Source organism: Meriones unguiculatus, chromosome 16, assembly GCF_030254825.1.
Source record: "Meriones unguiculatus strain TT.TT164.6M chromosome 16, Bangor_MerUng_6.1, whole genome shotgun sequence".
In the NCBI taxonomy this organism is placed as follows: Eukaryota; Metazoa; Chordata; class Mammalia; order Rodentia; family Muridae; genus Meriones; species Meriones unguiculatus.
Window position 1 is genome coordinate 24,464,779 of NC_083363.1, and position 27,947 is coordinate 24,492,725.

A 27,947-nucleotide genomic window follows, 5' to 3' on the forward strand; every position below is an offset into this window, starting at 1 on the left:
TCATTTGGTTTTGGGCTGTGGAGCCAGATAGAGGGCGATCAGGCAGTAGATGGTCCGTTCCGCCGTCAGAGCCAATGTGGCCTAGTAAAGTGTTTGGTCCGGAAGGCCTTGTTTCAGGTGGATGGGCGCACTGTCAGCCTTCTGGAGGAATTTCTGCAGCTCTGGGACTTTGTTCTTCCCTGCATAATCACACTTTGTCACACTGGAGGTTCGTTTAGTCAGTGTGGTAGAAATGATAGGCCATGCTTCTGTGGGCTTCAACCCCTGCGGACTATAGGCCTCCGAAGCCCAAGCTCCAGCCAACTTCTGCATGAAACTGCTAAACTTATAGTACACGTTGGCTGAGCCCGGATTTGCACGGCCACAGCCTATAAAAGAGGTTAGTGTTTTTCTTTCTTTCTTTTTTTAAAATATTTATTTATTTATTTATTTATTATTTATACAGTATTCTGACTGTATGTGTGCCTGAATGCCAGAAGAGGGCACTAGTTCTCATTATAGATGGTTATGAACCACCATGTGGTTGCTGGGAATTGAACTTAGGACCTTTAGGAAGTACAGCTAGTGCTCTTAATCTCTGAGCCATCTCTGCAGCCTAGCTTTGTGCTTTTCAAGACAGGCTTTCTCTGTGCAGACCTGGTTGTGCTGGAACTTGCTCTGTAGACCAGGCTGGACTTGATCTCACAGAGATCGTCTCACAGAGATCGGCCTGCCTCTGCCTCCCAGTGTAGGATCTGCTGCCTCTGCCACCAGCACCTGGCTCCAAAGGACTCAATTTTAATCAGCTTGAGTGTAGAGATGAACACCTTTAATCACAGCACTCAGGAGACAGCCTGGCCTACTAGTGAGGCCCTAGAGAGAGAAGGAGAGAGAAAGAGAGAAATAGGCAGATAGAGAGAGAGAGAGAAGCCTCACCTACTCACTCTGTGTCATTTACCAAGCATGGACACACTCTGGCCTGCTCTGCCTTTGAGTGGATTCTTTAATTTATGTGAGTTTTTTTTTTTTTTTTCAATGAGGGTCTCTGCAAACACCACGGCCAACAGAATATCACTCTGAGAGAGACAAGAAGGAAGTCTGGTTCAACATGACTGGCCAGCGTTGGTTCAAACACGGAGAGTCTAATACCAGCTGGTTTATTAAGCACAGAGCAATGTGGAAAAAAACGTTTCCTGGTGATAATGAGTTCAGTCTCATGTATACAACAAAGCTCAAAACAGATCACATCAAAACTTGCTAAAATACGAGCAACGTCTTCCATACAGATGGGTTCTATAGATTAACTGAGAAAACAGGCTCAAGATGGACAATGCTCATGATAAGGGACTCATGATAATGCTCACGATAATGGAGCAGAGTGCTGTAGACTGGCTGAGATAAACAAGAGTCTGGGATGTGGCCTGGCTAGACAGACAGCACAGAAATCACCAGGCTGTTAACCACATCTATTCCCAGCCACCTGAGCAGAAGACAGGTTACACATCTCTGTATAACCTGCTTTGAAGAGATAACCATACTTGTTCAACCTTCCTGGTTTCCCTAGTGTTTATCTGTGACCACAAGGACCTATGTGCTTCCCACAGTTTTTCCTCTATCTGTTCTTTTGAGACAGGGTCCAGCCTGGCCTAGGTCTTAGCACTATAGCCTAAGCTGTCCCTGAATTCATGACAGTCTTCTGAAGACAGTGTTCCTGTCTCAGCTCCCAGAGGGCTGGAATCACCACGGTATGCGTTATGCCTGACTCCGATGGACTCTTGTCCAGTTTCATTAGTTCAGTAAAGGTAGGCAGTGAGGGATGCTTTCAGAAATAGTTGGTGAAAGGAGTTGAGAAATGAGTTGTTACACCTTTTCTTTTTCTTTCTATCTTTTCCATTCTTTCATTGTTTTTGTTTTTTGTTTTGTTTTTGTTTTGTTTTGAGACAGGGTTTCCCTGTTTACCAGAACCCTGGCTGTTCTGGACTCACTTTTCAGACTAGGCTGGCTTCCAACTCAGAGAGATCTGCCTGCCTCTGCCTCCTCAGCGCTGGGATTCAAAGCCATGTGCCACCACACCTGGCCTCATTCCAGCTTTGCAAACAAAGCCTTTCTACAATGCTCGGACACCTGGCTGAAGATGACAGAGAGTAACCTGTCATCCCCCCATCAGCAGGGCCACAGCACCTGTAAAGCATAGGGAAGAGGCATTTCAACTGCTCCGGGCTCAGGGGCCAATTTCCATGCTTTGCTTCATAAATGTGTGTGGTGAGAATGACTTCTGAAATTTTTGGAAGCATTTATTTGTCTTCTTTCTTTTTTGTTTTCCTGAGACAGGTTTCTCTGTATAACCATGGAACTCTCTCTGTTGACCAGGCTGGCCTCAAACTCATCTCCCGAGTGCTGGAATTAAAGGTGTGAAGCACCACAACAGGCTACATTTTGATTTCTTAAGAAAGTTATGTAGGCCTGATAAGATGGCTCAGCAGGTAAAGGCCCTTGCCACAAAGTCTGATGATCTGTGTTTGATCCCAGAGACCTTATAAGGTGGAGAGAAACAGTCTTTTCAAGTTCTTCTATGACCTCCACATGTAAAGCATTTTTTTTTTTTTAACAAAAAGGAAAGTTGTGTAATTCCCTACCAACCAGCTGGCCCTCTCAATTGGTTCCACAGAGATTGTGTTTTAAAAATTATTATAAACAGGGCTGTGTTTATGTTTCCAGTTACAGTGTAACCCAGGCCTTTCTGCTTTGCCCAGTTTGCTTTGCTTGTGGTGGGAGAGGGGAGCCCAGGCTGGACACCTGTCCCAGGCCCGCTCAGGGTCTGCCTTCTGCTGTCACTTGTGAAAAGGATGCTCTTAGCAGTCACCCTGAGCCTGGGGAGTTCTGGGATGGAAGGGAGGGACTTCGTGTCGGGGAGGGGCTTCTGACCAGTCTATGTGGACTACAGGGAGCTGCCCTCCCTCCTTTCTGCTAGAGAAGTCCTCACCAGAACTGAGGGATCAGTGGTGGAGGAGGCGGCCTCTCTCTACAGACTGGGCCTCATTATTGTGGGGAGGGTGTAAGGGGAAGGTGGGGGAGGGAGCCACAGTCCCCAGGCACCCATGGGAAGTTCACGCCTGACAGGTGGGACTGTGGCTGAGGGAAACTCCCACATGAGCCGCAATCCTGCTCTGAGGCAGGGATCTAAAAGCAGGGCGCTTCGACACCACCGTTCATAGCATCATTACTCAGCCACAAATGGAATGCTATTTTGATACAACACAGCTGAACAGTGACAGAAGCCAGACACAGAACATAAGATTATGGAATTCCTCAGGCACAACAAGTACCCAGCACAGAGCAAAGGACAGAATGACAGAGGGCAGGACACATTTCTAGAGCTGGGGTTACTACTGTTTAGTGGGAGCCTGTGAGTGACTGTCTCCTGGGTCAAGCAACTCCCATTTGGGGAGTTCAGCAATGCTCCTTGCAAAATGACTATCCCAGCTGGGCTTCTTGTTTGTCATTCCCCAGGGATGGGTGAAAGGGTTGTGAAAATTTTATCTGAATACCCAGCAGCCCCCACCAACCATTGAACGCAGCTCTGCCTTAATTGCATGTGAGCTGGGAGGGACTAGAATATTTAGGTGGAAGTACAGGGGAGGTGGACTGTATCTATGCAGCTACAGAGAAGCCCTCATCTTGCTGGGTAAGGCTTTTCAGGCGAGGCCTCTGAGGAGGGGAGAGAACCCTTGCCCTCATCTGTGCTCTGTGAGGAAGATCAATAAACTCAGTTCCTTAGAGTGAACTTTGAGGGAATTGTGCATCTGTGTGTCATTGGTACCTTAGGAAAGGGGGTAGGTGTGGCTTGCATCCCCTGCCCCCATGAAGGAATTTTAACATCATGAACACAACATTGTTTTGGGGTCAGCTTGTCGGTGATGGTTATGCAATATTGTGCCCTCCTTGGATGCCACTGGATGCTACACAGGCCAGAAATGTTCCCTTATATTTGCTTTATCATGTTTTTAGGAAATTGGAATGGCAGGGTGGTATGGGCACATTGCTCCTCAAGAATGTCTTTTTTTTGTTTATTATTATTATTATTATTATTATTACTACTATTTTGGTTTTGTTTTGTTTTTCAAGACCGTGTTTCTTTGTGTAGCCTTGGCTGTCCTAGACTTTTTTGTAGACCAGGCTGGCCTCGAACTCACAGAGATCCTCCTGTCTCTGCCTCCCCGAGTGCTGGGATTACAGGCATGCACCACTGTGCTCAGCTTAGTGGGGCAGCTACAGGCACTGATGGCAGTAGGGGTGTCTGGAGTATATAAGGAGAACCCCAGGGATGCTGTGCATAGTCTGGAGGTATGCTCCTGAGGTCTTATGGTGTCTATAAAACAGAGTGGGAAAGCTATGGTTTTATGGGTGATGGGGAGACATATATCTACCTTACTAAGCTGTTGAGAAGGGCAAAGAAGTTAAAACCTGCCCAGTGCCTAAAGCTCTGTGCTTTTCAGGAGAGGCCACCTGGAAGGGGTGGGGCAGAAAAGGCAGCGAGGGCCCTCTTCCCAGTCTCCAACTTGGAAAAAACATTTTACAAAATGAATTCATATGGTGTCCTAAAACCCACCCTGGGGAGGGGCAGGCAATGGGTGGTGATGATGTCCTTGCTTACCCAATTACTGCCTTCTGCCCTTTGCAGGACACTGAGAAAACATCCTGGAGCACAGTGGCTCTGAATCTTGAGAGCATTGAGGACAGAGAGATGAGGCTGTCCTCCTTGGGTCAGCCTTATTTCATGGTCACAGGGAGGCTGGGGGCTCCTAGAGAAAAGCCCAAGGTCCTTCCAGAAAGCTGACGTTCTCGCTCTTTTAAGACAAAATTAAGAACCAGATGTTGGGGAATTAACAGTGAGTCCAGATGTGCCAATGAGGCTCCACAACAACAAAGTCTGGTTTTAGCCTGCAGAACAACAGCAGCTGTTCTAGTCTGGGCTAGCCAGAGTTGAGGGCTAGCCTCTGGGAAGAGAGACGCAGAGGGATTCAGGCTTCCTCCAGGCCGAGGGATGGCAGTTCCTGCCATGCAGACTGCCAGGGTGAGACAGCTGTGGCGTCACAGCTGAGACCCTCTGCGCTCCAGAGCTGTGTAGAAATCTTCCCTTGAGCTTCCTTGCATCACAGCTGGGACAGCTGCAGTTGGGGGAGCAGTCTTAGGTCGTTTCAGGGTGTTGCTAGAGCTGGAAGAGCCTCGGGGTCAGACCACAGGCTGGGTCTGGGTAGCTGGTCTGCGTGGGGAGAATGGGAGTTTCTTGATTTGTTCAAGTCACTCCTTGTTGTTTTCCAGGGTCCTTCCTGTGGCTGAGGTTTGTCTCTGTGCAAGTAGCCCAAATCCTAACCTCCAATGAGACTCTCAGCATTCATGACCTCGGGTTCCAGCAGCTCTAGATGCTGCCCATCACTGGCACCTACTTGGTGCCAGGCCTGTCCTGATGCTGGGAAGGTCTGGGCATCTTTAAGTGGAAGTCAGTCTTGAAGGAACTTATCAGGCAGCTCGGGGACTGAAGGGGCCCAAGAACAAACTGGAGGTGACGTCACAACTCTGAGTCAGGTGAACCCACATGCCAGGTGACAACTATAACTCCAGTTCCAAAGGATCTAACCCCCTTTTCTGGTCTCTGTGGGCATCAGGCATGCATGAGGTGCACAGACTTAGATGTCGGCAAGATACTCATACACCTAAAATTAAAATGAAGTATGTGTGTGTATGTATGGATGTATGTGTGTGTATGAGTGTGTCTGTGTGAACGTGTGCATTTGTGTGCATGTGTATTCATGCATGAGTGTGTATGCTCATGTGTGTATGCATGCATGTGTGCTTGTGTCAGAGTATAAGAGTGTGAGGTATGTGTGTATGCACACATATCTGTGTATAGTGTATATGTGTGTCTGTGCGTGTGTACACGTGTGTATGCATGTATATGGTGTATGTATATATGGATATGTGTGTCTGTGTGTTCATGGATGTGTGTGAGTGTGTGTATATATGTCTGTATGTGTGTATGCATGCATATACATGTGTCTTTCTGTGTGTGCATGTCTAGAGGCCATCTGTGTGTGTGTGTGTGTGTGTGTGTGTATGTGTATGTGTGTGTATGTGTAGAGGCCAGAGGATAATGTCTAGTGTCATCCTCAGAAACAAAGTGTGATCCCTTGACTCAGGGTCCCCAGTTAGGCTGAAATGGCCGGCCAGTGATGCTCAGGGGATGTCCCTGACTTTGCCTCACCAGCACTTACAAGGTCAGCATGTTTGTGTGGTTCCTGGGATCTGAGCTCAGGACTTCATTCTTTCCAGGTAATCACGATATCAACAGACATGTCTTTCCCAGCCTGAAGGAAACCAGCTGGTTTCCCCAGAGGCAGTTTCAATGATAGGGCTTTGCACCAGGCAGTGGCTGTAGGAGGTGATTCCAGAGAGCACCAGCAGGCATGGGGAAGGAAGTGGGGCAGGGTTGGAGTTTACTGTGTGAAGGTGCGTCTCTGTATATCAATTGTCAATTCTGTATAGCAGAGAGCTATGGCCCCTCAGTCATCTCATATTTTGTAAATATTGGTTCCTTCCTCACCTGCCTAAAGCAATCTAGAATTGTGTATGATTGGCTTTAGTAAAGAGCTGGCAGCCAATGGATGAGCAGAAGGGGAAGGCAGAGAAAGGGTCTCTGGGAGGAGAATTCAGATGTGGGGGATTCTCCAGCATGACAGAGGAAGAAGCAGACAACAGGGCTGAAGTAGCCCAGCGACAGGTCGTGGGCTAGAATAGTGGGATGAGCTAGCTGAGAATCTTCCCAGCGAAGGCCTAAACTAAGCCTCCTTGTCTGCATTTAACCGCTGGCAGGTCCCAGGAAGTCCCGCTGTAGGATAAGACAAAGTAGAAGAAGCATGTATGGTCAGTGAGTCACCGCTAATGGTTGGATAGAATTGGGTGTGGTCGTACCTTCCTGTAATCCTGAAGGCAAAGGGATTAGAGTTCATGGTCATCCTAGGCTACAAATCAAGTGTGAGGCCAGACTGTACTACAGGAGACCCTGTCTCAAAATATAAATAAATAGGGGGCTGGAGAGATGGTTCATCGGTTAAGAGCACTTACTGCTCTTGCAGAGGACCTAGGTTAAGTCCCCGTTACCCACATGGTGGCTAACAATTGTCCTTAACTCAGTTCTAGGGGATCTGGTACCCTTATCTGGCCTCTATAAAGTATGCAAAAGCAAAACATTTATACACATAATATAAAATAACAAATCTTTAAAAAATACAAATAAACTCTCCTTCCTGTGCTCTTGGCATCTTAACACTGTACGCAGGATGGAGTGCCAGGAATCAGAGACCTGGCTGTCTTATTTCTGCCATTAATATCTTGACCTCAGTTAAATTCAAAGAGAGAAAAAATTCCCCCCCAAAACTCTATTCAAACAATGGCCCTCCATTCTCTCTGACCTCAGTTTCTCTGTATGTGAAACTAAGAGGGCTGGTGGGTGAACTTTCAGGGTCAATGACCTCCCTCAGGATGCCTTCTTTTATCCTACAAAAACTGGTGACCCCCTTCAAGCAGTCCTGAGAAAGGAGGAAAACCACAGAATATCGTTTGAGAGAAACTGAAGTTTGGTAAAGGCCTTGCCGAATGAGTCCTGCCCCCCGCCCCCCCGCAGTTCTACAGATCTGTTTTCCCAATGGGGTTTGGCTCAAAACAACCTTTATTTCCCTCTAGGGCCACAGGTAGTGTCATGTGTCAAGCTGTCATGCAAGGTCCCCTGTGCTCTTGTTTGTGTGTGGCTGAGACAGGAAACATGTAAGAACAGTGGTTTCCACAGGCTTCTAGACCCTTCTGCTCCTCCCGCCTGCTGGGGACTTAGAGTCACTGCAATGTCAGGGATTGGGGTTTGAGTTTCTGGGTCTTGCACATCCCTCACAGTTTATTTTGTTGGGATTTTCAAACCCACTCAGGGTGTGTATGGTTCCTCTGAGCCCCTCTGACTACAAACGGCCTTGCACACTTACACACATACATGGCCAAGTCCTGCCACAGATCTTGCCTGTGCTTCATCCTGGTGCTGGCTGAGCAGACCGTGTTAGCACCACTGCCTCCTTCAAGCGGTAGAACAGGGGAGAACTTACCAACCCATGTACATTGATCCTCTTGGAAGCTGAGTTTTCCAGGTGGGCAGCCCTGAGCCAGTGACAGCACACACACACACACATCCACACACAGACACATCCACACACAGACATACACATGCATACACGCACAGACACAAACACACACACATGCACACACACACGTGTGTGCATGCACACACTCTTCTCTCTGTCTTATACTGTGTCTACTTATAAGTTTATTTCTGTAGAGTAAAATGGAATCCAGATTGGGACTCCTGGTTATTTTAAGACATGAGAAGGAGGGGCTGGAGAGATGGCTCACTGGTTGGAGCACTTGCTGCTCTCCCAGAGGAGCCAGGTTTGGGTCTCAGCACCCACATACTGGCTCACAATCATCTGCAGCTTCAGTTCCAGAGGCTCCAATGCCTCTTTTGAGTTCTTCAGGTACCAGGCACACACACAGCAGGCAAAATGCTCATGCACATAAAATAAAAATAAATCTTGATTAGGAGGAGGAGAGGTGAGAAGGGGCTGGAGATGGCTCACTGGGGCTAAGGTACTTTGCTGTCAAGCCAGGCGTGGTGGTACATGCCTTTAATGCTAACACTCAGGGAGGTAGAGACAGACAGATTGCTGAGTTCAAGGCCAGCCTGGTCTATAAAGAGAGTCTAGGACAGCCAAGGCTACACAGGGAAACCCTGTCTTGAAAAACAAAACAAAACAAAAAAAGTGCTTTCTGCAAGTCTGAGAACTTGAGCGACATCTCTGCTTTTGATAACTGGAACCCACATGATGGGATGTGAGAACTGACTCCTGCATGTTGTCTTCTGACTTCCACATTTGTGCTATGGCATACATAGGCACATGCATGTTCACACACACACACACACACACACACACACACACACATACACACACACACACAAATAGATAAATGCAAATAAAAGAAGCCAGAAGAGCCTGTGGTGCTGGGCTTGAATTCCCCGAGTGTAGATGCAGCCATTTAAGGGTGCCCCTGCAGCGCCCCACAGTCCCCACCCCTCCACATTGTCTTTCAGCCAGAAACTGAATGCTCATCATTATTTATTACCAAGTTAATGCTACTGTTTGTTGACTCAGAGCGTAAGATATTTTGGGGTCCTACATTACCAGCAAAATTAGAAAACAAAACAAAACCAAAACCAAAAAACAGATTGCTTACAGTACTTGCCAGCCCATTTTATCAAACTGCATAGAAGTCTGTCTCTGGGGCACCCTCTCTCCCCACTTCTGTGCCACAATGCCACCAGCATGCTTACCTCGCATCATATTTATAGGCCCTCTGTCAAGCCATGTGCTTGGCAACACAGGATTCATCAGGAGCAGAGTGAGGGACAAAAGGTACACAGGGCCTCTGGGATTGCCTCTAACAGTTGATCTTGCTATGTCAAGTAGGGAGGGTCTTAAAGCTGGGTGGAGACAGCTTCTGGCCAGGGTTTATGCTGTGCAGCAGTAGCTTCCAGGCTTGGGGGTATTGGAGGGCTGAGGCAGTGTGGACAGGGAGAATTAGGGAATCTCTATTGTAAAACTTAGCCACTTCAGGGAGAGGTTCAAGCCGTACTCCCCACTGCATTATTAAGCCATTGTGGATCTTCCTGCGAGATTAGGGTTAGGGTTGTTAGGGTTAGGGTTAGGCATGCTATTTGCCTGTCTCCACCTCTCAAGTGCTGGAATTAAAGGCATACGCCACTACTGCCCAGCTTTCAGGCATGTTAGTTTTACCATACAGCCCCACTTCGGTTTCCTGGAGGATCTCCTAGAAGCCCCTGGGGGGCATACTGCAGGCAGGTTGTTCCCGTGAGATGGGGCAAACACTTGGCATGGTAGAAGAATTTTATACTGCCGTGGTTCAGGCCACAATCCACCTGATGGAAACCAGAGTTGGGAGACCTGTCACAAGAACCAAGAAGGTCATCATCCCAACCGTGATCGGCATCCCAGACTTGTACCCTCAGGGGTCCCCCTGTCGCCAGGAGCACGTCCCCAAAGTCCAGCTTGTCGGCCCACTCGGGGTTGTTATTATTCCATATTGTATTGGTCCTAAGCTCTTGGCCACCAAAGAAGACCTTCAGATAGGCATCAGTGGCTGTGAAGTAGTCTCCCCACAGACCCTTTGCCTTGAAATTGGTCACCACCAGACGGGCCAAGCCCCTCTGGCGTGGACAGCAGTCCTGGTTGGTGACCTTCGAATCGTGGCATACGCATTGGCACGAGTCACGAGCACTCTTATGCTGGCCTGGCCTGCAGGGCCGGTTACAGTCTCGCCAGCGAGCCCTGCTCATCACATAATGGCTGATAGCCCGTCTCAGTGCCTCGCGCTTCGGGTCCAGTTCTTCCAGCAGCATGTGCAGGGGCTCCAGGCTGTAGTCCACCAGACCAGGCCTGCTGGACAGTGAGCCTATCCAGGTTGAGAACTGCTCAGGTGTAGCTTGGTTCCCGAACAGCAGGTCATGTGTTGAGTCAAGGGGGCCGCCAACCACCTCAATGTGACGCTCATGATAGGCCTGGTGGAAAGAGGTGGTCATTTTGTGCTGCTTCTTCTTCTCCTCGCAAGCTTTGAGTTCATTTGAGGCACTGAGGTGGGCGCCGATGCTGACCTGGGCCTCCACATTCAGGCAGTCCGCTACCTCATTAGCTGTGAGCCCATTCAGGCTCAGCTCACAGGTACGCAGGGCCGTGACAACTGAGACGCGGCCCCCCAGGTCCAACGCCGTAATAAAGTGGGTGCCATAGGAGGAGATGAGCCTGTGGTAAGCAGGCTGTGTGGAGGTGTTAAAGTTGGGGGGAAGGCTCCTGAGTGCCTTTCTGAAATCGGGGTGCAGCGGGGGTCTTTGTATCAGGCGAAAGCTGTGGAGGAGGGCAGAGCATTGGGTGAGCTTAGTGGATGGTGTTTCCCTGATTCATGAGACCTTCCAGATCTCCCCGATACATACACAGACACAAAAGTAGAGTGGGCTAGTTGGGAAAAAAAAGGGGCCAGCAGGAGTTGGGATAAGAAAGAACCAAGAATTAATGTATGCTATCTAAAAATGTAAACATGTCCACGTGTGTCAGTGGGCAAAGCTGGCTGCTAAGCCTGCCAGCTCAAGTTTGATCCTCAGAACCCACTTAGGAGAAGCAGAGAAAAGACCTCACACTTACTATGATACACAGATACACAGACACACACACCAAATAAATAATCACATAAATAAATGAAATAGAATTTTTTTTTAAAATGCTGTGGGCTGTGGTGGAGCACGCCTTTAAACCCTGCACTCAAGGAGGCAGAGGCAGGTGGATCTTTGTGAGCTCAAGGCCAACCTGGTTCCAGGACAGCCAGGGCTGCAGAGAGAAACCAGTTCAGATGATGCAGAGTTACTGTGTATCTGTGCAGTGAGGAGGGAGGACCCAACCAGGTCTCCTGTCTCTGTTCCTACTCAGGAAGGACCCCATGGGAGGTTGGCAATGCCTGGGGAAGAGGGCTTAGGTGCTCACTGCCTGCATCTAAATGTCATCAATGAGGGCTTAGGAACAATCTTGCTTCAATCTCCCTTTTCTCCAGATGTGGGTGCTCATGAATAGGGGAGGCCTGTTGTGGATAGATGAATAGATGAATGGATAGGTGAATGGGTGGATGATAGATAGATAGATAGATAGATAGATAGATAGATAGATAGGATAGGATAGATTAATGGATGGATGGATGGATAGATGTTATATAACTAGATAGACAAATCAATAGGATAGACAAATGGAAGGATGGACAGACAGACAGACAGGAATGATGGATGGGTGGATAGGTGGGTGGGTGGATAGGTGGGTGCATGTGTAGATGGATGGGTGGACAGACAGATGAATAGATGGATGGATGGGCAGGCAGATGGATGGACAGGAGGGTGGATGGACAGACAGATAGGATAGATGGATGGATAGATATAGATAGATAGATAGATAGATAGATAGATAGATAGATAGGTGATAAGATGGATAGACGGATAGCTGAATAGCTGGATGGATAGGCCTGTAGGATCTGGCATCTAAAGACCAGTGCCATGGTTAGTAATTGTCAGCTTGAAACAGCCTGAAATCACCAGGGTAGAGAGTCTCAGGGAGGACTATCTAGATCAGGTTGGCTTGTGGTCTTGCCTATGGAGGATTGGTCTTGATTGCTTTAACCAATGTGGGATGACCCAGCCTGAAAATGGGTAGAAGCATTTTCTGTTTTGGGCTCTGGACTGTATAAGAATAGAGACAGCTAGCACAGCTAAACACGAATGCATTCGTTTTTCTCTACTCTTGGCTGTGGGTATGACGTGACCAGCTACTTCAAGTTCCTGCTTCCTTGGCATCATGCTGCAGTGATGGACTATAACACAGAAGTGTGACTAAAATAAGCCCTCTCTCCTTAGCTTCTTTTTGGTCAGACATTTTTTTTTAACACAGCAGTAGAAATTAATCTAGAGCAGTGGTTCTCAACCTGGTCCTGACCTCCACAAAGGTCATATATATCCTGTATTTCAAATATTTATATTACAATCCATAGCAGTAGCAAAAATACAGTTATGAAGTAGCAATGAAATAATTTTATGATTGGGGGTCACCACAACACAAACTGTTTTAAAGGGTTGCAGCGTTAGGAAGGTTGAGAACCAATGACTCTACAGCAGTCAGGATTTGGTGTCCCCCGCTGTGAGGCAGTGAACTCTGCTCTGCTATTCCAGAGCTCCTAGACCCCTTAGAGACCCACTCTTCTTCCGGCTCCTCTCTCCACTGCTTTAGCTCTTACCTGTACAGGTGACACTCTACTGTGTCAGTATTGAAGTTGTACTTGTCCTTATGGGCCTTCTCGGCTGCAAAGTTGGCTGCGTTGGAGTGGGAGCCAGCCATGGACACTTGCATGTTTATCGAAGGCTTGGGGTTCACCTCCAGCCCCACACGCCAGTCATTATTGATGTTAGAAGCTGCCTCCCGGGCCACGCCTTCTGTGGAGGTGGCCTTGGCTGTGGTCACTTTACGACTGCAGCCTGAGCCGTGAGGCCGCCAGTGGGCGATTGTCAGGGGTAGGCGCTGTATAGCATCTTGCATCAGGGCATTTTTACAGAGGGTGCAGGTGCGGTCAGGCCTCAGGAACCTCTGTGTGTTCACTGGGAAGGAGCCGGAGCGGCGGAGGGTGGTCACGTCCACGCCTTCCCCAGCCAGCCACGCACCTGGCACGAACTTGTGCTTTTTCTTGCATTCTGACCGAGTGGCAGTGTAGCAGGGAGCAGGGACAGGTTGTGGCAGCAGCAGGAAAAGGGCCAGGAGGAACAGGCGCGTGGCCATGGAGCTGCGGGCACAGTAGCAGCGAGCTCCTGAAAGCTGTGGGAACAGGAATGAAGGGTGCTTGACATCTCACTCACAGCTTGGGATCTTCAGGAGAGAGACTGAAATTCTCTTCAGTTGTTGCATGCCAGAGCTGGACTGGCTCTCACAGCCTTGGTCCATTGTACAGAGAGACCAAGAAAGGTTAAACAGAGCCAGGAGGAAGCCCCTTGCTGAGTTTTACTATCAGACCTAGTGAGAATCAAGATTGAAGCAACACTTGGCGATGGGGGTGTGGGGTGGGAATGGCTGCAGCCGTAGAAAAAGGTGCAGAGAATCTGGAATAGGTTTAGGCTCTCCACAGTGTCGTTTTCTACCCAGATCAGGACACCTTTTCCTACCTGATTCCCCTCCGCATCCCGGGGATGGACCCAAAGCCTTATGCATGTTAGGCAAGTGCTCTGCCCTGAGCCACACCCACCTCTTATTTATATTGAGACAAAGTATCATTAAGTTGCTCAGGATGGCTTTAAAGTCACTGTAGCTCAGGCTATCCTTGAATGTATGACCCTCCTGGAGCTAGAATCCCAAGCCTGTGGCATCAAGCATGGCTCCGAGCTAATGCTTACTCTCTTTCCCTTGTCTCTAATTCCAGCTCTGATTTCTGTCACTCCTTAGAGATACGGAGAGGCATTGAGTTCCCGAGTTCCTCCTTCTCCCAACGCAACCCATGTGGCTATTCTGAGCCTCCTGGAAGGGCACCAGCTGCAATTCTACAGTGAAAGCCTCCCTGTGTCTATGACCTTGGATCTAGTGTGGGGGACCTTTAACTGTGCCCTTGCAAGCCCCTTCTGCTGCCCAGCTTTCCTGCCTTGGCATTTCTTTGTCTCACTTACCTGTTGCCTACTGCTGGGCAGCAATGGACTGGAAATGTCTTCCTTGCTTTGAGGTGGCTTGGGGGCCTGTTTTTTAATCTCTTTCTATCTCCTGTCTCAGCAGCTCTCAACCGGTGGGTCATGACCATCAGAAAACACACATTTCCGATGGTCCTGGGAACCTCCAGCCATAGATTAATTTTTGTTACTTCATATCTCTAGTGTTGCTACTTAGCAAGATTTTCCTAAGACCATTGGAAATATGGTCTAGCTCCTCCCAGGCCCTCTTTTTCCTCCTGTGCCTACAGGGTCTCAGGTGAAGAAGCGAGGTGAGCTCAGGTGTCACTCACACCCAGCCCCAGCCTTCCATGCTCTACCTAGAGCAGTGACTCGGAGGCAGAATTCAGGTGACATGCAGGGCTGGGAGATACACAGGCAAGGGGGAATCCCGTCAAGCTTTCTGGTCATCCTGTGTAAGAGACCAACACACTCCTGACTGACCCATGGACATCAGTCCCCTTCTGGCACTCACTGTATTGTATTTACAGGTTTTGCTTCTTCCTCCTTTCCCCTCCTCTCCCTCTCTTTCCTCTCCCCCCCCCCATTCTCCCTTCCCTTGTATCTTTTGCGACAGGGTTTCACTGCCTTCCTGATGGTGGAATCATAGGCGTACTCCACACTTGGCCCATTTCCATCTTTTAAGGACTCTAACTGCCAGAACTTGAAATAGCCTTTGAGACTGTGGCCAGTCTTCATTTACACATGAGCCCCAGAGTGGGCACAAAACTGATGAAGGAATTAGAGATGAGCCTGAAGGCTGTCGGAGACTCAAGGCTCTTGTTTTAGGGTGCTAGCACTTCTGGGTCCTCTGGGCTCTACCTCCCAACTCTCTTTCCTGGGGTATCCCAACCTCCCTGCTTCCACCCTTCCTCTCCTTACCTGAAGTCCCACAGAGACCTGACAGGGTTCAGGGGACACCTGCAGTTGCCAACGGGGGCTTTTGAAATGGTGAGACTATCGATCCACAGGCAGGCCCACCCTCGCCAGCATCACCACTGCTTCCTGCCCTGCCCCCAGACTGTGGTCACAGGTCCCCAGCAGCACCCACCCTGTTGTCACCTCCTCATCCGGCCTGTGACAGCCTTCAGGAAGTCAGCTGTGAAGGCCGGGGATCATCTGCCAAGCGGAGCTATTGGGGTGTGGGACCCTCCTGTGGTTCAACAGGCCCACCGACTGTCCTCTGTTTCTGATTTGAGTGCATAAGGTGAGAGGAGGCGCTGTCAGGAAGAGTGGGCCGACACCTGGGCTAGCAAGGTGCTTTAGCCTCTTCGAGTCTCAGTTCCTCATCCAGAAGTCAGCTTCTCAGCACACTGTTGCATGAGGGGACAACGAAGATGAGGAGCGGTGCTTAGGATCAGACTTGACAGTCACTCATTCTCAATACATGCGCCTGCTCCCTTCTCTGTGGGGAGCGGGGAGAGACGCTCAAGCTGGTGCCCACTTCCTGTCCATACCTACACACTAGCCCAGCCCCTGGTGTGAGCAAGCCCCTGGTGTGAGCAAGCTGGTACTGTTGAGAGATGGGAGGGAATGAGAAACTGTTGGCCACTCTGCTTTGCCTGAGGTTAGTGTGGGGAGGTTTCCATGGGTGGAGTGACTCAGAGACACCTCTGGGGGCAAAAGAAAAAAAAATCATTCTGGTTATGAGGTGGGTAAGTGGGCAAGTGGGGGCTAGCTCCCAACACCCCTAAGTGCGAACATGATGGGAACAAGTAGCCTCAGGCTCCATAGCACGTGGTCACGTCTCACCCTGGCCTCCACTACCTTCTCAGAACCTGGCCTCACCCGGGCATCTGTCCTGTCTCAGGCTGGCACTCTGCCCAGGTGGCCTGGCTGGGATGCCAAAGCCAAGCGTTATCTAGTCCACAACCATGCTAGAAGAACAGTGTGTGAAAGGTGGAGAAACCGGCAAAAAGCCTGTGGGAAAAGAGACGAGAATCTAAACAGGCTCCAGTCCAGTTACACCAGAAACTCAATCTTAGCAGTGGTTTTCAGTTCCTTTGTAATTCCGAATTTGATGTATGAAATCAAAGGGAGGGGGCTGGAGATGTAGCTCAGCGGCAGACCACTTGCCCAGCATGTGACAGAACTATAATCACTATGTTTGTTATCATCATCCTCATCCTCATCCTCATCCTCATCCTCATCCTCATCCTCATCATCACATCGCCATCATCACATCTTTGGCATCACCATCTGGTCACCATCTCTGTCACTGTCATATAATCACCAACATCATCGCCATCATATTGCCACCACCATAATCATGTGAAAACCTTTGTCTTCTTAAAAATCCTGATAGCAGGGGCTGGAGAGATGGCTCAGCAGCTAAGAACACTGGCTGCTCTTCCAGAGGACTCAGGTTCAATTCCCAGCACTCACATGGCAGCTCACCACTGTCTGCAACTCCAGTTCTAGATCTTCTGACACCCCACACATCTCATGCAGGCAAAACACCAATGAACATAAAATAAAAATAAATTAATTATTTAAAAAAATCCTTCTAAATTGACAAGACATGTATGTCAAAGGGACTGTCCAATAGAGAGCCATGATGACACCAGCGTTTCTGACAGCCCTGGGCTTGTATATTTGATGATGGTTTTCTTGTCAGTTGAAACTCAGCATTGAAGTGTACACCAGCACAGCCTTTCCTCAGAAATACTAGTTTCAACTGTACTGAGATGCAAGCTCTACATGCATCCATTTTTTTTTTTTTTTAGTGGAAAGGGTGATGTTTATTATTTACACGTATAAAGCAGGCATAGAAATGGCACCCAGGCACAGTCTGTTCAGTCGGTGATGATAAGCTCATCCACGCCCCAGTCTTCATAGCTTCCATCTGGCAGGTAACAGCGAATGATGATGGGGATCTTCCGGGCCTTGAGCCCCTTCATGGCAATGAGCAAAGGGTCCGTCTCCCCCTCCAGCTCTACCATCACTGGGGCACACATCGCAATCCTCAGTGCCCGGGTGCCCAGCACTTGGGCTCGTTCGTACTTGGTCATGTAGGGAGTGGTGATGCGCTTCTGGTTGGCTTGTGGTCGCTCACCAGATGGGAGAATCTCGACATTCTCTTGACCCTCCTCCTCCACATTTTCCAAGTCATTCAGTCCTTCGTCCTCCTCCACGTCATCGAAGTCATCGCCATCAAAATTGTCTTCGTTGTCTGACATGATGCCTTCGCCGCGCTGACGGGTCGGGAGAGCAGAGCAGCAAATCGCGCGCCTCAATCCCCGCTACAGCACCCCACGCATCCATTTTTTGACCCTATGTTTTTTGCTGTGTTCAGAGGGCTGTCTGTCCACTACCACAGCTGACCTTAGAACATTTTTGCCACACCCCTCCCCCCCCCAAAAAAAAACCTCTGTGGTCAAGGGCAGTCACTTTTCAGCTTCTCTTAACACTAACCTAGTTTTTACCTCTGGATTTGCCAATTTTCTTACTGTCCTGGCTTTTTTTCTTTGTCGGCCTGTTACTACAGACTAGGGTCACATGGGAAGGTGACCCTCAATTGAGAAAATGCCTCCATCAGGTTGCCTATAGACAAATCTATAGGGCTTTTTCTCAGTTCATGATCAATGTGGAAGGTCCCAGCCCACTTGTGGGGGATGACTCCCTTGGGCAGGTGCTCCTGAGTTGTGTTAGAAAAGCAGGCTGAGCAAGACATAGGGAGCAAGCCAGTAAGCAACACTCCTTAATGGCCTCTGCTTCAGCTCCTGCCTCCAGGTTCCTGCCTTGATGTCCTTCAAAAAACTGTGACTCTGGATACATAAGCCAAATATACAAGCTGCTTTTGGTCATGGTCTTTATCACAGCAATAGAAACCTAAGACATTTATTTCACATAACTGGAATCATGCAATATGGCTGTTTCTGTCTGGCTTATTCTGCTCAATACTTTTAAGGTTCATTAACATTGTAGCATGTGTCAACCTTTCCATGGCTGAATAATATATCATCATATGGGCATACCACATTTGTTTATGTGTGCATCAGTTGATGGTCATATTTTTCCACTTACTCATGCTGCTATGAACATATCTGTACAAATTACAAATTTCTTTATGTGAACATATGTCTTCATTCCCCTTGGTTTATACCTAGGAGTAGAATTTCAGGGTTAGTGGTAACTTCCATTTAAATTATTTAAATTTTCTTTCTTTCTTTCTTTCTTTCTTTCTTTCTTTCTTTTCTTTTCTTTTTTTTTTTTGAGACAGAGCTTTACTATGTAGCTCTGGCTATCCTAGAACTCACTCTTGTAGATTGGGTTAACCTCTAACTTACAGAGATCCACCAGCCTTTGCCTCCCACACGCTGGGATTAAAGGTCTGTGTCATCACTACCCAGCTCCATTGTGGGAACTGTTTTCCCAAGTGGCTGAAGGATTTCCCATTCCTGCCAGCAGTGTGTGAGGGCTCCAGCTTTCCCACACCATTCCCCAGCCTTTCGACTGTCTGACTGTGCTGCCCTCCCAGGTATGGAGAGAGTGCTCACTGTGCTTTCTATTTAGAGTTCCCTGCCGCTTACTGTTCGCTCTCACGCCTCCCATACTCACAACATATCAAAGCTAACCTGGCCATCAGGTTCATCCCTAGGTCCCTACCTGTCGCAGGGCCCTCCTGGCTGGCATACCCTGCTGTCCACTACTCTGAATTCTCCACCCAGGGCCTGGGCTGCCCTTCCCCCAGCTGCCCTCTCCTATATAATCCAGACATTTTGGTTATCTGGTCATTTGAGTCTACTCTTTTGGATCTCCCGGTTGCTGTGCCTGGTTCCCCTCTCTCCCCATCTGGCTATGTCCACGCTGGACTCTTCCAGTTGCCCTTGCCCTCCCTTTTATCTACAATAAACTTTCTGCCCCACAATACTTAGGAACAGTCATGTCTTTTTCTTTTTCTCTTTCTTTCTTTTTCATTTTATTTAGTTAAGAGATGCATGTTTTTGCATGTGCTTATGGGTTTTTCATTTATATTCTTTGGAAAACTGCCTTTCAAATCCTTTGCCCAGTTTTAAACAGAGTTATCTTTTTATTATCAAGTTGTGATAGATAGTTCCTTATATATTTGGATTCTAGACCCTTCTCAGACATAGCTGACCAGGAACAACAGGTCATTCTTTAGTGACAAGTTCCTGAGAGGAATGACCAAAGATCAGAGAATAAAGAAGGATCAGAGAATAAAGAAGATAGCAGAGTTTGGAATCAGGTTGTCTTTTGTTTGTTTTGTTTTTTGAGACAGGGTTTCTCTATGTAGCCCTGGCTGTCCTGGAACTCATTCTGTAGACCAGGCTGGCCTTGAACTCAGAGATCTGCCTACCTCTGCCTCCCTGGTTCTGGGATTAAAGGCATGTGCCACCATCTCCCAGCTGGGGCCATGCAGTCTTGCTATGTCTTGCTTACAAGCTATGTCTTATGCCAAGTAGGCTTATTAAGAAGTACAACATCTTATATACAGTTTGTAGGGGAAAATGAGACAGTGTCAGCATTAAGCTATCGTAAAATGGGAGGGAGTCAACAGGAAGCTAATCAATCAGTGTTGCACAAAGGAAACACAGGGTATCTCAGGTGCATCAGAGACCGAGTACACAGTGGCCTGGGGACTTGTAACCACAGTCTCTTCAAGGAGGAAAAACCAGGCTCCCAGGAACTGAAATCTTAACTCCTTCCAGGCCCTGCCTCAGCCCCAGACTGGATCTTGTCATGGACCTAGGAGTATTCTCTTTCTTTCAAGTTCTCTGAGAAAGCGTTGGAATCAGCCTGGCTCCCAACACATGGTTTGCAAATATTTCTGTTGTGAGTCATCTTTTCACTGGCTCCTTCCCTTCTTTTCCTTCTCTTCCTTCCTCCTTTCCTTTTTGCAGTTCTAGGGGTTGAAGTCAGGGCTTCTCACATGCTGGGCAATGCTATTCCACCCAGCTACACCCCCAGGATTCTGTTTATCTTTATCTCTTTTAATCAAAGTTGGGAGGCTTCAGACACTGTATGCACATACTGTACAGACATACAGGCAGGGAAAACATCCATATATATAAAGTAGAAAAAGAATCTGAGTGTAATTTTTTTCCTGAGATTTATTAATTTTTTAGATTTTTTCCTTTTTATTTTTTCTTTTCTCACATCCCAACTGCTGTTTCCCCTCCCTTTCCTCCTCCCAGTCTCTCCCCACTTCCCCCTTTCCCCAGATCTACCCTCCCTTCATCTCCCCTCAGAAAAGAGCAGGCCTTCAGGGGACATCAACCAAATACAGCATAACAAGCTACAGACTAAGACACATATTCTCACATCAAGGCTGGACAAGGCAACCCAGTAGGAGAAAAATGGTCTCAAAGGCAGGCAAATAGCCAGAGACAGCTCTGCTCCCACTTTTAGGAATCCCACAAAACATGGAGCTACTCAGCCATTACATTTATGCAGAGGGCCAAGGACCCATACAGGCTCCTTGATCTCTATACGCCCACTTGAGTCCAGGTCAGTTGATTCTCTGGGCTGTGTTCTCGTTGCTGATGTTCTTGACCCCTCTGGTGCCTCCAATCCTCCCTCCCCACCCTCAGCAGGGCTCCCTGAGCTCCATCTAATTTTTTTTTTTAATGTGTATGGGTAGTTTGCCTGCATGTGTCTTTGTACCATTTGTAAGCAGTAGCTATGGAGGCCTGACGAGGGCATCAGATCCTCTGGGACTGGAGTTACAGATAGTTGTGAGCTACCATGTGGGTGCTGGGATTGGAACCCAGGTCCTCTGGAAGAGAGGCCAGTGATATTAACCACCGAGTCATCTCTCCTGCTCCTAAGCTGGCTTGGAAGCCTTTAACTTGCAATATCCTCTTGCCCCAGATTCATGAGTAGCTGGAATTACAGGTTTGCACCATCAGGACCACTTTCTTTTTGCTTTCTTGATGGTGTCCTTTTAAGGAACAAATGTGTTCAATTTTGATGAAGTACAATTTTATTACTTTTCTTTCATTGCTCATAGTTCTAATGTTCTGGCTCTCACCCACCCAAGGTCATGAAAATTCTTCTGACAGTTTTATAGTCCAGCTCTTACATTTAGACCTCTAGTTTCTCGGAGGGAACGTTTGTGTGAAGAAAGATGTTCATCTCTGGTTCTTTGCACCAAGTTATCCAAGTGTAATAAGCACTCTTGAATAAACGAAGAGACAAACTGGCTATGACTGAAGATTGTGTCCCTCCAAAATTCATGCTAGACTGTAGGAGGTAAACAGGATTACAGTCCTTCTAAAAGGGATTTTGAGGCAGCTATTGTGTTCTTTAGTCCTTCTGGTCTTTTGCTATGTGAAGACACAGTGACAATGTGCCTTCTATAAACACTCACCATGTCCTGACTCTTGGATGGTTCCAGTCTAAGTAACCATGGGAAATAGACTGTGTTATCTAGAAATTACTCAGTTGCTGCAGTTTCCCAGAATCTGTGAGTTGAAAATAAAATCTTCAAAGTCATATGCTAATTAGTTAGTAGTTAGGGGTGTGGCTTTTGGGGAGAAAAGGAGAATTAAATTAAATCAAGGTGGAAACCCCTACCCATAATGGCATTAATGGCTTTAGAAGAAAAGGGGGAGGGGCTTGGAATGTCCTCAGTTGGTAGAGCTGTACACAAAGGCCAGCGTCCATCTCTACCACAATGTAAACAAATCACAGTTTACCTATAATCCCAGCATTTGGGAGCTAGAGACAGGAGGACTAGAAGTTCAAGGTCATCCTCAGCTAGATAGTGCATTCAAGGTCAGCCCGGGCTAAGTGAGATACTGTCTAAAAGAAAGAGGGAGAAAAATGAGAGGTCAGACAAGAGCTTTCTCTGCTTTGCTGTGGGGTACCCTCTGCAGGTTATGTTGCAGCAAAAAAATGCGTTCATGGATGCGAACACCATGGCTTTGCAACAGTGAGCCAAATGGCTCTCTGTTCTTTATAAATTACCCAGTGTCAGGTGTTGTGCTATAGCAATGAAGAAAATGGCCCAAGACACCAGTCCAAGGTCTTCTGTTGTAGTAACAGGAATACCCTAAGAGAGCATCTGTATAGAATGCATAAGAGAATGTCTAAGCCTGCTTGCGGGTCTTTACATATGCACAGGCATAAACCCAGCCATAAAGAATAACTACACATCTTTTAGCACAGCAGATTGGGAGGAGACGGTCATATCTATCTGAAAGCTTGGTGCAATGTTTGCATTTTATCCTGTAGTTCTTTCTGGCTCCTTTTCTGTCCAGGGTTATGAAGCTAAGGTGCCCTTTCTCTGCCCTTCATTGTGCAACCCACACTTCTGCTCATCCCCTGGCTCTTGTAAAGAGGGTGGAGAATCAGTCCTCCCTTTCTGCGCCAGGCTTCTGGGAAGCCTGGGACATGGCTCTTACAGATGAGGCCAGATTTTCAATAGTTATAGCACAATTTAGCTTACTTTTTCTTTTCTTCCTTTTTTATCTTTTGCTTTTCTTTTTTTTTTTCTAGTATCAGTTTTGGCAAATGACATTTCTATTAAAAAATTTTAGACTTGTGGACTTGAAGTTATATATAGTATGGTACCTCTATCTTTAAAACATAGCTGTCTGCGTTGGTAGTATGCTATTTTATTTTATTTTTGGAAGGCATCTTACTCTGTAGCACTGGCTGGCCTGGAACTTGCTTTGTAGAGCAGGCTGGTCTCAAACTCACATAGATCCACCTGCCTCTGCCTCCTGCATACTGAGAATAAGGGTATGAGCCACCATACCTGGCTTGATCTTTTTTTTTTTCCCCTGAAGATTTTAAGATATTGTGTGATGTTTTATAAGACCTTGTTTTTGGATTTTTGCTCACCTCTATACAGAGGAGGCATTTTTTTCTACTTTGTTAATTTTTTCCTGTCTTTTCTATGTTATTTAGTCTTCTATTGTTCTTTTTCCTAATCCTTTCTTAAATAAACTCACTAATTTTAGTTTTCTTTTAAGAAATACTAAGGCACTACCATTCCTTACATTTTTAAAATTAATTAATTAATTAATTGTGTATGGATGTTTTGCCTGAATGTATGTGTGTGCACACATACATGCCTTATGCCCACAGAGACCGGAAGAGATCATCAGATTCTCTGGAGCTGGGATTACAGACAGTTATGAGCCACCATGTGGGTGCTGGGACTGAACCCAGCTCCTCTGGAAGAACAGAGCAGAGCAGCCAGTGCTCTTAGAGGCTGAGCCATCTCTCCAGCCTGGCTACCATAATTCTTCTCAACTGCATCTCTTGAGTATTTGCATGTGGGCTGCAATGATGTTGCATTGTAGCCTGGATGATGTCCCTTCTCTCTCTCATACACATACACACACACACCCCAAATATAATTTAAATACAATATGTAGGGGCTGGAGAGATGAGTTAGCAGTTAAGAGCACTGGCTGTTCTTCCAAAGGACCCATGTACAATTTCTGTCACTGGCATGGCAGCTCAAAACTGCCTGTCACTCCAGTTCCAGGGGACCTGACACCCCCACATAGACACACATGCCATATATACAGGCAAAAACACCAATGCACATAAGTTTAAAAAGTAAATCATTTAAAAAGAATGTGCAGGAGCAAAGATGGAGTGGAGAACTTATACCACTAAAGGTGAAGATTTATTGCAGAGCTGATAACAGAGTTGATAACTTGGGTATCAACATCAGAAGAGAAACATGAACCCATCATCAGAACTCTGTCCCATGTGTTGCTGAGATACAGTAACTAATGGAAGTGGGACGCCCAGAGGAAAGACACGGAACTTAAACTCACCACCAGCTACATAAAAAAGTCTACTGAATTCCAGTAATTTCTGATCTAAGAAGAAAGCATCATGACACATCATCTCTTTGATAAAATCTTTAATGAATAAATAGAAAAGAAAAGAAAAACTACTGAAAACATAGTGACAACCAAGTTTCTAGACGATAACACAAGATATTCTCTGTACAATGTTAGTGAATCAAAGACTAATTAAATAAAAATTTAAAAAGATTTATTTTATTATTATAATGGTGTGTGTGTGTGTGTGTGTGTGTGTGTGTGTGTGTGCATATAAGGGTGTCTGTAGAGGCCGGGAGAGGCTATCACATCCCCTGGTGTTCGAGTTACAGGAAGCTGTGAGCTGCCCAACATGAGTTTGGGAAGCAAACTCCAGTCCTCTGCAAGAACAAAAAGCAGCTTTAAGTGCTGAGCCATCTCTCTAAGCTTCTAATCTGACTTTAAAAAAAGATCTTCATGTAAAGAGAGAGTGGGTATGCTGGAGTTTATGAATATTAAGATATGTTCTTGAGAGGCTCCTGAGAAAGAAGCAACCAGCGTCTGAACTAAGTTTAAACCTGAACTAACACAACAGAAATCATGCCTTGAGGGCAAGTTCCCACAGTACCAGGGCAGAATTTTCTTGGTTCAGTCGTAAGGGCACCCAGAGGCCACTACAGTTGTAACAAAAGGGTCCCAGGCTACATCTCGACTGTTAACAGAACATGATGTCATCCAAAGAATGCTTGTTTCTTGGCATGCAAAATACAAGAGTTGCAGGGTCATGGAATCTTGCACCAAGATTCCCGAAAGCCTGTGAGACTCAGTAATGTAGACCATGCTCAGATTCCTCGAATGGATCTCGTGAGTAGGCTATGTGTGAAACCGCGAACAGGAAGCCTGCGTTGCAATCCAGGATACTGTAGAATGTGGTATGTCTGCCAAGGAAAGCTGCAGGTACTGAGGAGAGTCAGTCTAACACAGAGCATATGGAGACTGGGCAGAATGTCATAGATTAAATTTAAATTTTTCTTAAGCTCATGTGTTTAAACCTTTGGTCCCTAGCTGGTGGTACTGTTGCAGAAATGTTGAAACTACTAGACATAGGTCCTTGCTGGCAGCTATAGCACTGCAGGGCCACAGCTAGCATGTCAGGATGTAGCCTCATTCTGCTTGTCGAGATGTGAGGAGTTCCATCCACATACCTGTTGCCATGAGGCTGCCCCTGTTAGGCCTTCCTGGGCCACAGGGATGGTAACCCCTCAAACTACGAGCCGAAAGAAATCCTGTCTCTCTTAATACACCATTCCTGAGTAGCAGTCTGTGTCCTGGGCAGCTCTCATCACTGCCACAGCCTGTCATACAGCCCCGCTCTGTGCTCAGACCCGCACATTAAGCACAACTCACCCCTGTTCAGCCACTGTTAGTGATTCCCATTTGCCTAAAGGAAATGGGAGGGAGGAGAAGCAAGTCCCAGGCATCTAAAGTCTCCGTGTGTGTGTGTGTGTGTGTGTGTGTCTGTGTCTGTGTGTGTGTGTGTGTGTGTGTGTGTGTGTCTGTGTTGAGGAGGGGAATGATGGAAAAAAGGAAGGGCAGTTGGTCATTAGTAGAAGTTAGGAATAAGGGTCATTCCCTGTTAACGAGTCTGTCAAGCAGGAGATGGGATGGAGGCAACCTGCTCAAATGTTGCTTTGCTCCCCCCTTTTTCTTCTTAGAGACACGGCCTCACTATGTAGCCCTGGCTAGCTGGGACTTTCAGAGACCCACCTGCCTCAGTCTCCCAAGTGCCAGAATTAAAGGGGGGAACTACTACTCAGAGCCACTTCGCCTGTTCTTGACTCTCTTGCAAACAGACCCAAGAGCCCTGGAATTGAACACAGTGGGCTTGTATCTCATTGAGTGCAAGGCTGAAAAGCTCATTAAGCAGCTAAAAGAAGAAGGATAGGTTTATCACTTGCAGCAAGTAAGGAGTGCACTGAGTTATTTATAGAGCAATGCCCTCTGGGAAGAAAGGAATTCTATACATGTCCATATAAGAAAGCAAATGCAGGGCCAGGCATACTTCTGAGGATGCTCAGTTTAAAGTCCCAGTGGTCCCATATTCCAACAGGAGAGATGGCTAACACATTCCTGGGCATGCTCAGTTGCAAGTCCTAGACCATGTGTTCAAAAAGGAATTATGGCAGATATGAATGCCTCTGGGCATGCTCAGTTCGGTGTTGTAATAAGCCAAGTTTATTTCAGGTTGCCTAAAAAGAATGAGTCATAGTGACTTTTGTGACCTTAGCAGTTCCTTGTAAGTTTTTCCAAAGAGTCTTTAGCAGAAACGAAAAGGACAACGTTGGAAATGAGTTCACAGCCATCTAAAGGGTAGCAGTTTTCTTCCCTCAAGACTGTGCAGTTTGCCTTACTTTGCAGTGATCCCCAGAGCTGATAGAGAGCCAGAACTGTCCAGACTGAGCCCAGATGATCAGAGGGGTGCTGACACCAAGAGCAGGGTGATAACCCCTCCCACAGATCGGCCACAAGACCTCAATGACTGGCATTTCTTCCTGAGACTCCAAACCCAAACTGGGTCTTAGGTTTGGGTTTTTTTTTTTTTTAAAGATTTATTTATTTATTAAGTATACAATGTGTATTTGCATGCACACCAGAAGAGAACACCAGATTTCATTTTAGATGGTTGTGAGCCACCATGTGGATGCTGGGAATTGAACTCATAACGTCTGGAAGAGCAGCCAATGCTCTTAACCTCTGAGCCATCTCTCCAGCCCAAGGTTTGGGTTTTTGAAAACATGCGCCTTTCACTACAAAAGCCCTTCTTCAGGAATAGAATGTGTGAGTCCTCTTCCCTCGCCTGGTCAGTGTGCAGAGTGAGGTCATGGGGTGGTTAGTCTGCAGGGAGGCAGCACCTCTGGCTGCTCCCTGGACAATGGGGTTGGATGTCCTACCCATTTATTTTGGAAAACTTGGTTGAGATCAACTCTTCTGAGCCAGAGGAAGCTCCTTTTGGCCAGTTGCAGCAGGCTGCTTAGCTCAGGGGTGCTGGCTTTGTGTCCTGTAACATACAATCTAGCGATCATTTTTAGCTTCATCCAGATTTGGGTTTCTGAATTGTACTTTGATTCTCTGTGCACTTTGCTCTCCGGAGACCTCATCGTTCTATGGCTCCCTGGCAGAGCTCCACCCAAAGCTTCTGCTTGGCTCCACTGGCCCTAATGTAGCCAGCTGGTGAGTAGGCACCCTGGGAGGAACTTATGACCCCGTTCCCACCCCTCCCAGCTTCCCAACGCTGACTTGGCTAATTGAGCTGGAGATCTTGCCAAAAACAGCCCTGAGGCTTGGGAGCCAAGCACTGGGGCTGCTGGAGGGCCCAGCTGGCCTCAGCTGCTTGGATTTATAAAAAGAGCAATAGCACCATGGCCGGAGGGTGACTAACAGTGGCTGCTCTGGGTGTCGTGTCAGCTGTCAGGGAAGTGAAGGATCACTTACTCTGAGTCCTCAAGGCTTTTCCCTGGAGGCTGATAGCCTCCCTCACCTTCCAGCCTGGCTGCAGGGCCCACTTCTGACTTTGGCATCCGTCACAATGTTCCCCAAAATGCAACTGCAGTGTAGCCCAGATCAGGTACTGCGGTAGATCAGGCGCTCTAAGGATAAACTTCTCTCCCTGCAGGGTGGAGAAGCTCCCAGGTTGATGAAGAATGCTTGCAAACCCAACAGGAGCATGGATGGAGATTGTGGCCTTTGGAGTCTGAAAAGCTACCTCCAAGTCCCACTGCTGCCACCTTCAAGTTGTGTGCCCCTACATTGGGTATGTAAGCTTCTCCGGACCTCAG

The 27,947-nt window shown here is 47.3% G+C and overlaps 2 protein-coding genes, 1 long non-coding RNA gene and 1 pseudogene across 3 annotated transcripts; 1 reads left to right on the plus strand and 3 right to left on the minus strand.

The window, feature by feature from the left end:
- On the minus strand, window positions 1-5,378 carry LOC110555906 (cytochrome c oxidase subunit 7A-related protein, mitochondrial-like; annotated as a pseudogene).
- Window positions 5,379-9,174: 3,796 nt separating this feature from the next.
- Prf1 (perforin 1) lies at window positions 9,175-15,373 on the minus strand. Its single transcript, XM_021649402.2, has 3 exons — window positions 15,245-15,373; window positions 12,916-13,487; window positions 9,175-10,994 (listed from the first exon to the last, which is right to left on the minus strand). The coding sequence occupies exons 2-3, from the start codon at window positions 13,449-13,451 to the stop codon at window positions 9,866-9,868; spliced, it is 1,665 nt and encodes a 554-aa protein (XP_021505077.2). The 5' UTR covers window positions 13,452-13,487; window positions 15,245-15,373; the 3' UTR covers window positions 9,175-9,865.
- Window positions 15,374-17,092: 1,719 nt separating this feature from the next.
- LOC110555917 (DNA-directed RNA polymerases I, II, and III subunit RPABC2-like) lies at window positions 17,093-17,613 on the minus strand. The gene has a single exon (XM_060368934.1). It carries the CDS (start codon window positions 17,539-17,541, stop codon window positions 17,158-17,160), a length of 384 nt encoding a protein of 127 aa, XP_060224917.1. The 5' UTR covers window positions 17,542-17,613; the 3' UTR covers window positions 17,093-17,157.
- Window positions 17,614-26,588: 8,975 nt separating this feature from the next.
- Window positions 26,589-27,947, plus strand: LOC132648226 (uncharacterized). The gene is made up of 3 exons (XR_009586596.1): window positions 26,589-26,693; window positions 26,889-26,949; window positions 27,785-27,947. It is a non-coding gene; the product is annotated as an uncharacterized LOC132648226 (long non-coding RNA).

What these genes read in the sequence shown, in the direction of transcription:
- Prf1 (XM_021649402.2), bottom strand. Translation starts at nt 13,451, where the DNA reads ATGGCCACGCGCCTGTTCCTCCTGGCCCTTTTCCTGCTGCTGCCACAA. An exon ending in GTAGAGTGTCACCTGTACAG is followed by an intron (nt 10,995 to 12,915) that starts GTAAGAGCTAAA and finishes CCTCCTCCACAG; the next exon opens with CTTTCGCCTGATACAAAGAC.
- LOC110555917 (XM_060368934.1), bottom strand. Translation starts at nt 17,541, where the DNA reads ATGTCAGACAACGAAGACAATTTTGATGGCGATGACTTCGATGACGTG.